Raw genomic sequence first — 12094 nt, 5'->3', positions numbered from 1 at the left:
AGCAGGAAAACATCTACTGGTGGTCCCAGGCCCCAGGGAGGCTCGACCGGCCTCGACGAGGGCCAGGGCATTTTCGGTCCTGGCTCCAACCTGGTGGAACTCTCTGTTGGAGGATGCTCGGGCCCACCAAGACCTTGCATCCTTTTGGTGGGCCTGCAAGACAGAGATGTTCCGCCAGGCATATGGTTGAGGCCAGCACTTAGATCTACTGAATTAGCCTCCCTGCCGGTCTCCTATCAGCGGGGGGCCATACGGCCAATTGCCCCCCCATGTATGAGTAGTGATTTGGAACATCAGTCTCACGTCTCCACCCCTCTCCTCCTTCTATAGGTTGCGGGGAAGGATGAATGGAATCCCGTCCTGGGACATTAGAAGTTAGATCGTAGAGCTCTCCAAGAGAGCACCAGTGTGGGGTAGTCGATGGAGTAGAATCTGGGAGAATCAGGTTTGATTCCCTACTCCACCATGGAAGTTTTCTGGATGACCTTGGGCCAATCATACACTCTCAGCCTATCCTACATTAGAGAGCTTGTTGTGAGGGGAAAAAATGGAGGAAAGGAGAATGAGGTAAGCTGCTTTGGGCCCCCTTTGGGGAGAATGGTGGCATAAAAAAAAGTAATTTGTTTAGTCTAACACTCCATTCATTCATTCATTCATTCATTCATTCATTCATTCATTCATTCATTCATTCATTCATTCATTCATTCATTCATTCAATTTATATTCTGCTCTCCCTGCAAATGGGCTCAAAGCAGATCACAAATGGGCTCAAAACAAATTACATAACTTAGATTAAAACATCAGTCACATCACCCAAACATTAAAACACATGTGTGGGGCAGGGTGGCCAGCTACCAGATGACAACAATCTGGGGGGCAATAATCCCACCCCTGGCAGGAGGTGCTTTTTCTGCCCGCCCGCCTCAACCCCCATATGCCTGGCGGAACATCTTTGTCTTGCAGCTGGGCTGGGTTTCCACAGACAGAGAGTTCCACCAGGTTGGGGCCAGGACGTTAACCATTATACCACATTTAGGCAAAACAAGAGTGAAGTTGTCCTGCAGTTGTCCATTTCCAATCTCTCTAGCAAGGTTTCATAGCCACAGAGGTCTGGGAGCCCATCAAAGCAGAGCTAGAGCTGTCCAGCAATTCAGAACCACACCAGAAACCTGACAGATAAGCAAAGAGGCAGTCCAGGGCTGGGAGAGCAGGAAAGCCGATCAGCAGGGAGCTGTCCAGGCTGATGCACAAGCTGATTTTGTGGAATGTTAACTAGTTGAAGTTAGATGCCATCTAGAAAGTTTCGCACCCTGACCTGGACAGTCCAGGCAAACGTGATCTCATCGGGTCTTGGAAGCTAAGCAGGGTTGGCTTGGATTAGTAATTGGATGGGAGACCTCCAAAAAAAACCCAGGGTTGCAGAAGCAGGCAATGGCAAACCCTTTCTGTTAGTCTCTTGCCTTGACAACCCCAGCAGGGGTCGCCATAAGTCAGCGATGACTTGACAGCACTTTTCACCACCACCCAAAAGTTTCACAGGGAACGGATACCCCCATCCTTCCTGACACCAGAACAGGAGCTTTGATCCTGCCAAGACCTAGAATGTGGTCCTGTCTTCCCAAGAATGACTGGTTTGTGGAATATGTTGAGCTGGTGTGTGTGTGCTCCTCTGTGTGGTACAGCCTTCTTTGTACATGCAGGAGTGCAATTTCACTGTCGAGATTGCCGCCCAAAACGGGTTGGGGGTGGGCCACGAAAATGTGATGTACGAAGGCCTGTAAGAGCATTATAATAATAGGATTTAAGCAATTTCTGGTTTGGCATTGATAATTGGCAGTTTGATCCCTGATAATAACGTGGTACTTAAATCTATTTTCTCCTTGTCAGGTTGGTCCCTGCTATGAAACGGCTTTTCCTCCTGGTTATCCTGGTTGCAAGTGGTGAGTTCTGGAAAATACCTCACCGTGCTCACTCCTCTCCTTCTAAAAGAGTGATAGAGGCATCTTGTCTTGAACTGGGCAGGTGCTAACAATGAGCAACTGGCCCCTCATTTATAAGCAACTGGTTTATTGTTTTGTAAATGGTTTTGCTTCTCTCTTCTTCATAACTGGTTTTTTTTAGATTCATTAATATTGTGTGTACATGGGGTAAGGTTTTGAAAAGCACATCATACAGTATTTATATTATAATGTATACCATTTATACATGTGTGGCATAATGTATAACGCTGATTTATTGATGCACAAACAATGTTGGAAAATGTCCTAAGTGCAAGGAAACAGAACGTTGCATGAAATCAAAGAATCTCAGTTTGATGCGCACCAGGGAGAAAAAATCAAAATGGGGATTGTGATGTTGAAACAGCTGGGATGAGAAATTTGAGATCATTCCTAATAGGGATGCAGATGGGTATAAAAATGATTTCATGCACATGGATAAGAAGCTAGGAATAGAATCCTGGTTGCTGAGCACACATACCAGTAGTCTTTCTAATAATATACTTTTTAAAGTTTTTTTCAACTTTCATAAAAAACTATTGCTTGCCATCAACCCTGGCTGTTTTCACATGTCTTTCCTGCTGCTGGAACATCGCGCAAAACACCCGGAAGACAGCGTTTTCTTGCACGAAATCATGCCAGGAAGACATGATTTCGCGCAGAACTCCCGGATGACAGCGTCTTCCTGGCGTGATTTCGCACGAGAAGATGCTGTCTTCCGGGTGTTTTGCGCGATGATCTGGTGGCAGGTAAGACGTGTGAAAACGGCCCCTTATAGTTCAGTAGCACTATTGTTCAGATTCTTCGTTCCATCTTCAGGTTCTGCCTCCATCTTTATCATTAGCTGCTGTAGCATAGTGGTTAAATGGTTGGGTTGTGAATCAGCACTCTACTGGTTCGAATCCCACTACTGCCATGAGCTCAACAGGTGGCCTTGGGTAAGCCACTCTTCTCAGCCCCAGCTCTCCAGCTGTATTGTGGGGATAATGACAACATTGACTTTGTTCACTGCTCTGAGTGGGGCACTAAGCTGTACAGAAGAGCTGCTTTAGCATAGTAGTTAAGTGGTTGGATCTGGCTTCCTTGAATCCAAACTTCTATTGAGAACCAAATGAACCAATTAGGAACCTCCCCCTCATCTCAATTTTACTTCTTCTTTTGCAGTTTCTGACACAATTAATAGCAGCCCCCTCCACTTCAGCAGGATGATTCAAAGGATTACAGGGAAAAATGCTCTCATCTATTTCATCGGATACGGATGCTATTGCGGAAAGGAAGGGAAGGGAAAGCCAAGGGACAAGACAGACATGTGAGTTTGGGTTAGTAAATCTCTCAGCAGAGTCTGGGAGTAAAAATGTGATATGCTTAGGTTGTAAATGGGAGCTTCTTCCTGTGCTTTTGTCCCCCTCAAGGTGCTGCTACAACCATGACTGCTGTTATGATAGTTTATATATGCAGAAGTGCCACCCACTGATTGATCACTACACCTTCACGATCGTCAATGATGATGTCTTCTGTGGTGAGTACCAGGCACATTGCAGATAGTCACATGGACACATTAGGAACATTTTAAAAATGGTGCAGAGGGTGGGCAGAGAGGTGAGGGAAAGAAGCATGTTGCTGGTCACAAGTGATGGCATTGGTACTAACCAATAGTAGCCTGCGATTCTGAAAGGAAACCAGCTTTTTTTAAAAAAAGAAGGAACTGAGGGTAGAAAATAATATTTGCTCTGCAACAGAAAACTATGGTCTGAGTGATGAAAAAATTGGATTTTCTTTCAGCAGACATATTAGCTCATGGGTGTTAAAAATAAGGCATATGGGGAATTAAGCATTCCTAGTGTGCCTACAAATCATTGGGCTACGTACGTTAAAGAGGGCATAGTGTCTAACAAGCCAGAAACCTTTAAAAAGATGGACTTCTTCACAGATTTGCTATGTATCACAATACTGGCACCCAAAAATCATTTAGTACTGGGTGTTATTGGCCTCCTGAACAAGATGCTCCAGGTAATGTTGAGATAGAGAATCAAATCAGGGAGGCATCCAAAGGAGAGGGAATTGGAATAATGGGCGAATTTAACTACCCTCATATTGACTGGAAAAATATGTGTTCCAGTCATGTCAAAGATGTAAAATTTCTAGATACCCTAAATGGGTGTGAGCTGGAACAAATAGTCACCAAACTGACCAGAGGGGAGGCGACCCAATCTTCAGTGGTGCTGCCCAGGACCGAGTGTGAGATGTAGATACGGTTGAACCAGCTGGTAACAGTGACAACAATGGCATCAAACATAATTAATAATATGTATGTGGGAAAGTGCCAGAGAACCCTTACATTGTCAGAATTGACTTCAAAAGAGGAAATTTCTCTGAAATGAGGAATCTGGCAAAAAGAAACCGTCAAGAGGGCCAGAGCTCTCAAAAAGTCTTAGGAGTTACTCAAAAGCTTAATGCTAGAGGCTCAGAATGTACACTCATTCCATTATAGTAAAGGGCACTATTGTTTCTGCAGAGAACGGAGAGAAGTCCGGCTGTCCCACACGGGTGTGTGAATGCGACCGGGAAGCAAGCCTCTGTTTCAGGAAGGCAAGCAGGACCTACAACAAGTCCCTCCATCATTATCCTGACCTCTGGTGCAGGGAGAACCCTCCAAAATGTCCCCCTGGCAAAGGAACGATGCACGAAGGACTGTGGAAGAAAAAGACCCTTATGTTAAAGAAGAACTTTGGAGCTCTCACGAAACAGAAGGGAACTGGGGGGAAAGGAATTTGACCGTTGATGTAACATTTATCATGAATTCAACCTCCCTCCCCAACCCCTTAGGAGTTCCACCTTCACTTTGGAAGGTGACTTAAAAGATATATTTTTTTGGAAGAGCCTTAAATCTTGTTAATGAATTTTAAAACAACACAATTAAGTAGCCAAATTAATTTATTTCCATTTTGGAATTGTGGGGGGCTCCTTTGTGTGTGTGTGTGCGCGTGTTTTTTCCTGACACCGTATTTTTGCCCCTTTATTCATTTGCACGGAAGAAAGCCTCCAGCAGTCAGTAATAGGACTGGTACTATTGGTGGTGATGAGAAAGAGGTCTAAAGCTAGAGTCACCCATCACAGGCAGCTTGTAGTGTTGCCAGCTACGGCGTTGGAAATTGCGGGAGATCGCAATGCTCCACCGGGAGATTGGCAACTTATGCATAATAAAAAGGCTCACCACAGAGTCAACAAGGCCTAGAGCGGTACCACTCCCCAAGAAGCCGGAAGTCTCTTTCTGTGTGGCCGTCTAGGCATCTAGCGACGCCTTTTTAACGTCATCAGGCGTCGCCGGTCTCCGGAGAAGTTTCCGTTCTCCTCCTTCTGAGTGTCCCGGAAGATTTGGGGGTTTTCGAACGGGGTAGAGCGAGAAGAAGGGCGAGCGTCGAGCGATCCTTTGCTCGGGAGGGGTGAATGTGGTGGAGCGTTGGGAGGCCGCTGGGGAAGCCTTTGGGAGCAGCGAGAGGGGCTCGGCTAGAGAGGCTTGCCATTCGTTGTCACGGCAACGAGGAGGCTAGCGGTGGGGGCTTCAAGGAGAGAAGGGGTCGTTGCCATGGGACGCGGGAGTGGGAAGCAGAGTCAAGTTGCCAACCTCCAGGTGGTGCCTGGAGATGCCTAGTATTGCAATTGATCTTCAAGCCACTGAGATCAGTTTCCCTGGAAGAAATGGCTGCTTTGGAGGGTGGACTCTAGGGCATTTTACTCCACTGAGGTCCTCCCCTTCCCCCCAACCCAGCTCTCCGCAGGCTCTGCTTCCAAAATCTCCAGGAATTTCCCAATCTGGAGTTGGCAACCCTAAAGGAGAGAGAATGGGAGTTGCTGTAAGGTCCTTGATATTTTGAATTGCAGGCCTGTAACGGCTGGTGGAAGGGTCATATGCAGGAGTTTTTGCTGGGCCAGGGGTTCATTGGAAGACTTCATTGGAAAGATGAAGATTGCAGGCATCTATGCTGGTCTAGAAAATAAATCCCGAACTTTTTAAAATTAGGGCCAGCCACTGTATCACAGACAGTGAGCTCAAGCTGCTGAATACCATGTAACTCTTGATTAGGTTGTTTGGTTAGGATCTAATGAGCTGCTGGCATTTAAACTCGAAATTGATCAAAACAGAGTCTTATTTATTTAATTAATTCCATTTATATTCTGCCCTCCCCACAAGCAGGTTCAGGGTGAGTCACAACAATAAATCATACACAATGATGTAGAGTATGATGTAGCTTTAGAGTTCACATGGACATTAAGCAAAGCTGGGAGAGATTTTAAGCACCCCAAACCATTCTTCCTCTTTTTCCCTTTCCAGACAAATATATTGGGGCTAGAACACAAAATGGATGCAGGTGGACGTCCTTCGACTGGTCAACTCATTCTCCTGGCTACCAGCTCAGCTGTCACCGCAATTTTATATGCCATTTACAGACAAAAATCAAAGGTTGTTCACAGTCTGAAGGTTAGTTGCTTCTTATAGCTGGGTTCTACATTGCAGCTACTCACAGGGGAAAGCAGCTAAACCTGGCTGTTGAATCTTAAAAGGTCATCCTTGCATAATTCTAAGGAAGGTTGGGTCTGACTTGGAATTGTGACTCGCCTCTTGTCTGTTTTGCCCTCCTGGAGTGAAGGAACAGCCAAAGGACTTGGTGTTGTCTTGCCAGTGGCTGAGCATTTTAAAGTCCTTCTGATAAACATGAGTTTCTAAAAGCTGCTTTGGTCTTGAATGTGTAGCCCAGCTCTGATTTTTAAAATGTGCTGTTCCGACATGATTATCTGACATGACTACTTGGGAAACCTCCTGTGAAAACAAGAGGAAATGTTATGATGAAGATATATTTGACTTGTGGCCTGTTTCCCTAGTTATAGGGCAGTTGGGTGAGCAGGACGGCAGAATTAGAAAGGCTAACATGACCGGGTTGTGTTATTACCTGCTATGTATCTGTATGCAACATGGTTGGTAGCAAGTCTGTGCAGGTCCTTTATTATCGCTTCTGACTGGCAGCACCCCTACAAGTAATAGTCTTTTTCTAGATCTGTTACCTGTGATCCTTTCTAAACTGTGGATTGAACCGTAGACTTCTTGAACACCAGACTCATGCTTTTCAGTTGCACTCCATACCCCGCTCCCGCCATTTACGCTATTAAGACCCAGGTAGCTTCACAAACGTATGGATAATATCCTGCTCAATCAACATCATTTCCTCTTCAGTAACTAGCTTGTTAGTTCTATCGCTTAGAGCTGCCCAATGATTTATTTATTAGCAGCTTGCCTTTCTTCCGAATGGGGACCCAAGCAACTTGCATCTGGCACGCACTAGACGAACAGCAGAAATACTGTGTATTTATCGGCAGAGTTGCATTCACAAAGCTCGCAGGAAGTGGATCTCTCTAGGAAGTTGCATTCATTGAAACATCAGTTTCCTGTGTCGCTCCGTTTTTGTTTGTTTTTGAGTGTGTGCACATTCATTTTAAAACTTATGTCCTACTTCTTAACTAAAAGAAACTCCCAGCTTGCTCAACGATGTTAATACAAACCAGCCAAAGCCTTTCTGAAAAGGAAGATCGGAAGGTGCACAAAGTTCTTCAGTTTGTTTGCCAAGGTGTGGCAGACTTGACCCTGGTGATGGTTGGGATGTGACCACACTCACTTCTTCTGCTGTGAAAGTGCTGACCCAACTGCGACTCTTACTGATGTTCCTCTTGCTTCTCTAGGGAGCCAAAAAGATCACCCTAGACCAGAACTTGAAGTCTATTCTCATGGAAGCGCCTGGAAAGTGTGTCCCTTATGCGGTGATAGAAGGTAGAGTCTGTGGGTAGCGATGGGGGTGATTTCTTATTTCCCATTCATCTGGAAGCCTGCCCCCTCAGTCAGGGTGAATTATGGTATAATTGCAGTGTGAAAACAACACACACACCCTAAAAAAATCACGTGGTGGAAAGTGTATTCAGAGTTTCTTTCCCGTTGGAAGGCTGTACATCCAAAGGCAAACCAAGCAGAAAGGTCATGCAGCAAGACTTTTGAAAGATGCTCTTACTTGAGCAAGTCTCCCCAGGTGGAGCTCCATAGGTCCTCTCAATACTTCTGCTTTATCTGTGCTGCAGTAAACGTGAGTGGCATAACTAGCAGGGCCTTCTCAGAATCGCTGAGAGGCCTTCGCTGCACACAAGAGAGGAAGCAGTTCCCAGTGTGTGAAGGGCCAGAGCCACGGGACTGATAGAGGGGAGACCCGCAGCGTTTTAAGACTGCGGAAAATCACTCCAAAGGCTCAGGGAGGTTCACTGGTACTTCATTAGGGAGAGCGTTCAGGAGCTGCGCTTTCTCATAGATCTCTGGGACAATCGTGGCTTATATTTACGAGTGTGGATGTAAAGTGGTTGTGCACCAGGAAGCATTCTGGCTCAAAAGTTCCTTAGGAGGAGGTGCCAGCATCCACTGCTTTGGCTACTACCAGAGACTACATGGAGGTTTAGGGTTAGGTTTGTTTCCAGAGTATGGCAATGAGCTTCGATACAATAGAGTAACATGCCCCCTTGCTTTCCAGTTTGCTTTGGGAAATGCTGTTGGTCGTTATGAGCTTGCTCCTTACCTCCCCCGCCCCCCGCCCCCCGCCCAGCTCCATAGGGCAGTTTTTCTATAGAACTTGTGGCTTTAAGGTTAAGGCCCTCAATTCTGATGCTGGGAAGTACCAACCAGACTAATTTCGAAGTTCTGAAACTGAACCCTGTAGAGAAACTGACCACAGGGACTCAACCCCACCCACTAACCCCAGTTCCATATGGCAGCCCCGCCCCTTCCCCCAAGTAGGCTGAATGGATGCCGGGACCAGTTGGACCTTTGATCTTCTCCTCTTATGTTCCTCCCAGTTCTTCAACTTGCTGATCATTTGAAAAGTTTATAATCGTTCTGTCAGCTGGGCTTGCTACGGCGTAACAGAAGGGCTATTCCTACTGTACGTTTCAGCTTGTTTGTAGCATGGTGTTTTTCCCCCCCGTCCAACAGGTGTTGTGCGATCCGTTAAGGAAACGCTTAACAGCCAGTTTGTGGAGAACTGCAAGGGTGTGGTTCAGAGGCTGACGCTGCAGGAACATAAGATGGTGTGGAACCGGACCACCCACCTCTGGTAGGTATCCAGGTGCTCTTCGTCTCGAGAGCCGGCAAAGGAGGATGCGTCTTCCCCTGGTTTCGTGGGCTTGAGTGAGCGAGTGGGTGGAGAAATTATCAGAATGGGCAGGCGAGACGAGGCAGACTGTTCTGTTTATTGAGTGAAGATTAGGTGGTTGTATGCTGCATTTGCAAAAGCCAAAGTCGCGTGCAGCAGTGTCATGTGTAACCCCCCCCCCCATGAGATGTGCATACCCTGCCCCCATGTCCTCTTGCAGTCCGCCCTATCACAGTCTATGCTGCCACTTTACATTTTATTAAGACCTTTATACTTATTATTTACGCCATTTATAGTCTGCCTTTCTTACTGAGACTCAAGGCGGATTACACAGTGAGAAATTATTACAATCAGTATCAAGGACATTTCCATACAGTATCAAGGACATTTCCATAAACAATGCCCTAGGGTGAATGAATACAAGTTTACAAAGACATAACATTAGCAAGAATCCAATACAGAGTTGAAGAAGTGCTGAAACAGAACATAATTCTAGGACTGACGTTAGACAACATGAGGCACAGGTAGCTCATAGGTGCACATATTTAAAGCAACAGATAGTATGTAAGGCAACATAGTGGTGAAGTCTATTGTCCCTAACTCATTAGCGAAGCATCTGAGACCCCCTCCCTACAATACTGCCCTCCTATCTGAGTAAAAAGCCTTTCTGAATAATCTGGTTTTGCATCATTTGCGGAAAGCCAGGGGAGTGGGGGCTCTCCTGACCTCCTCAGGTAGGCCATTCCACGGGTTAGGGGCCACCACAGAGAAAGCCCGTCTACTGTACAAGCTGTTGTTGATTTCACCCATGTGTAGGCTGGCAGAAGTAGACAGCCTGGAAGAGTTATGTAAAACCTGTAGGCAGTTATAGGGGGTATATGTGGAGGATGAGGAAGGGACACATCCATACACACACATTGATGCTTATGTATAGCCTGGTTGTTTTCTGCTTCAGTTGTTATTTCCAGGTTGCCTCTCCAGTTTTATTTGCTCGTTCATAGTCTTTAAAGATGGTGGAGGAGCTGGTATTGTGTGTAACTGTGAGGCTGTGTTGATGTGGCAGGCGGTACAACTAATAGGCAAGTCCTTTTGTGCTCTTTCTGGCACTGACTTGACTTCTTGTTGTCCTCCAGGAATGATTATGAAAAGATCATTCACCAGAGAACCAACACAGTGTCCTTTGACTTGGTGCCCCAGGAAGGTGGAACCGATGTCGCGGTGAAGGTATTGAAACCCCTGGATGCTGCTGAACTCAGCCTAGAGACAGTTTATGAAAAATTCCACCCCTCCGTGCAGTCCTTCACGGATGTGATTGGACATTACATCAGCGGGGAGCGTCCCAAGGGCATCCAGGAGACAGAAGAGATGCTGAAGGTGGGAGTGATGCTCACAGGTGTGGGGGAGCTAGTCCTGGACAATAACACCATCAAATTGCAGCCGCCCAAGCAGGGGATGCGGTATTACTTGAGCAGCCAGGATTTCGACTCCTTGCTTCAGAAGCAAGAATCCAGTGTCCGGCTCTGGAAAGTCCTGACGGTTGTTTTCGGCTTTGCCACCTGCGCCTTGTTCCTCTTCCTCCTGCACAGGCAATACCGCCGCCACCGAGAGAAGCGGCACCTGCAGCAAATGAGTGCGGCAGCTGGCGACACAACCAGCAACACTTGCGTCATCTGCCTGAGCGACACCCGGTCTTGTGTCTTCCTCGAGTGCGGGCATGTTTGCTCGTGTGACAAATGCTACCAAGCGCTCCAGAAGCCCCCCAAGTGTCCCATTTGTAGACATGAAATCACAAGGGTTGTGCCACTGTATAACAGCTGAACATTGTCATCTAAAATCTCCTTGGAAGCTACCTTATTACAAAGGATGGTTCTTTGAACGTCGCTGTGATGCCCTGCAGAGGATGTCTGGGGTTGTTGGACATTCAGTAGTTTGTTTTCCCTTCTGGCAACAGCAGACTGAGTTGAGCTGTATTAGCTGAGAATCAAGAACGGGCTTCTGAAATGCTGGCCTGCTTCTGATTTTGGACCGCTTGCTGTAGCTTTGGACATTATGCCGAAATAGAGGTCCTTCTCCGTTTGAGAATTCACGTGTACACAATTCTGTGTTACCAATCTTTGTGTTTCCTACACAAGAATGAACAGGACAGTGTTTCTGGTCTGTCTGCTCCTTTCGAACTGCCTGTCACCGGTGCTGTGTGTGTGTTTTGCACAGAGCAAATTTTAAATCTCCCAGTTCCGCATGAAGAAACTCCAAATTCTGCACCCACAATAAATTGCACAAATTAAACGGGCACCTGTTCTGCTTTCTGTGTTTGTGGTTCAAGTATGTTCACATGTTTTGGCTAGGAGTGGTGGAGAGGGCAAGGGATGAGTAGATTGGACAGCACAAAACGCAAGAGGATAGAAAAATGGTGGGGAGCTGTGTGTGCGTGTCACTAAAGGCTCTCTTCTCGGTGCCCTGTAATCCTAGCCGTGCTCTCCCGTTGTGAAAAGAAAGTCCAGCAGCACGATTCCATTCTGTTGTAAGGTCTGACTTAGGGAAACTTAAACCATCAAGCTTCTCGAGAATGAATGCTCTAAATTGGAAAGCCAAGCCCTGTGGAAATGAGTAATGTTTGATTACCCTTTATTTTCCTTTGAAAACCAGACAGCCAGTTTCCAGAAATACCGATGCTAGCAAATGTTGTCAGTTCCCCTTTTTGTTTTCCATATAAAAGCAGCAATAACAGGACTTGATTTTTTATTAATTAATAAACACGCATCTCATAAACAACCTGTCTACTGAGGAGATTGCTTGCTGCATCTCTCTATGAGTCAGTGCTCCTCCCATGTCTTCCAATGGCTCTTTGGTTGGGCAGAGAATTCTGATGCATTTCTTTGCACAGGACACGATCGAACCATTTGTTTGCCAAAGCAG

The 12094-nt window shown here is 46.3% G+C and overlaps 2 protein-coding genes across 3 annotated transcripts; both read left to right on the top strand.

Annotated features, from left to right (window-relative positions):
• The first annotated feature begins 1694 nt into the window (after positions 1–1694).
• On the top strand, positions 1695–4772 carry LOC129344884 (basic phospholipase A2-like). The gene is made up of 5 exons (XM_055001799.1): positions 1695–1777; positions 1888–1940; positions 3162–3306; positions 3410–3516; positions 4513–4772. The coding sequence occupies exons 1-5, from the start codon at positions 1695–1697 to the stop codon at positions 4770–4772; spliced, it is 648 nt and encodes a 215-aa protein (XP_054857774.1).
• Positions 4773–5321: 549 nt separating this feature from the next.
• On the top strand, positions 5322–11468 carry MUL1 (mitochondrial E3 ubiquitin protein ligase 1). 2 transcript variants are annotated; one of them, XM_055000992.1, is made up of 5 exons: positions 5322–5391; positions 6331–6477; positions 7731–7818; positions 9019–9139; positions 10312–11468. In XM_055000992.1, exons 2-5 carry the CDS (start codon positions 6358–6360, stop codon positions 10994–10996), a joined length of 1014 nt encoding a protein of 337 aa, XP_054856967.1. In that variant the 5' UTR covers positions 5322–5391; positions 6331–6357; the 3' UTR covers positions 10997–11468. The 2 variants fall into 2 exon arrangements, with proteins under 2 accessions (XP_054856967.1, XP_054856966.1); XM_055000991.1 differs by having other exon boundaries at positions 5333–5440.
• The last annotated feature ends 626 nt before the right edge of the window (positions 11469–12094 follow it).

Source organism: Eublepharis macularius, chromosome 17 (assembly GCF_028583425.1).
Source record: "Eublepharis macularius isolate TG4126 chromosome 17, MPM_Emac_v1.0, whole genome shotgun sequence".
Classification (NCBI taxonomy): domain Eukaryota; kingdom Metazoa; phylum Chordata; class Lepidosauria; order Squamata; family Eublepharidae; genus Eublepharis; species Eublepharis macularius.
This window is presented reverse-complemented; position numbering and strand designations above follow the sequence as displayed.

Excerpts from the sequence above, each read along its gene's own strand:
- LOC129344884 (XM_055001799.1), top strand. The coding sequence starts at position 1,695 with ATGCAGGAGTGCAATTTCACTGTCGAGATTGCCGCCCAAAACGGGTTG. Across the intron at positions 1,941-3,161 it reads GGTTATCCTGGTTGCAAGTG|TTTCTGACACAATTAATAGC; the intron begins GTGAGTTCTGGA and ends CTTCTTTTGCAG. Across the intron at positions 3,517-4,512 it reads CAATGATGATGTCTTCTGTG|AGAACGGAGAGAAGTCCGGC; the intron begins GTGAGTACCAGG and ends TTGTTTCTGCAG.
- MUL1 (XM_055000992.1), top strand. The coding sequence starts at position 6,358 with ATGGATGCAGGTGGACGTCCTTCGACTGGTCAACTCATTCTCCTGGCT. Across the intron at positions 7,819-9,018 it reads CCCTTATGCGGTGATAGAAG|GTGTTGTGCGATCCGTTAAG; the intron begins GTAGAGTCTGTG and ends CCCGTCCAACAG. Across the intron at positions 9,140-10,311 it reads AACCGGACCACCCACCTCTG|GAATGATTATGAAAAGATCA; the intron begins GTAGGTATCCAG and ends GTTGTCCTCCAG.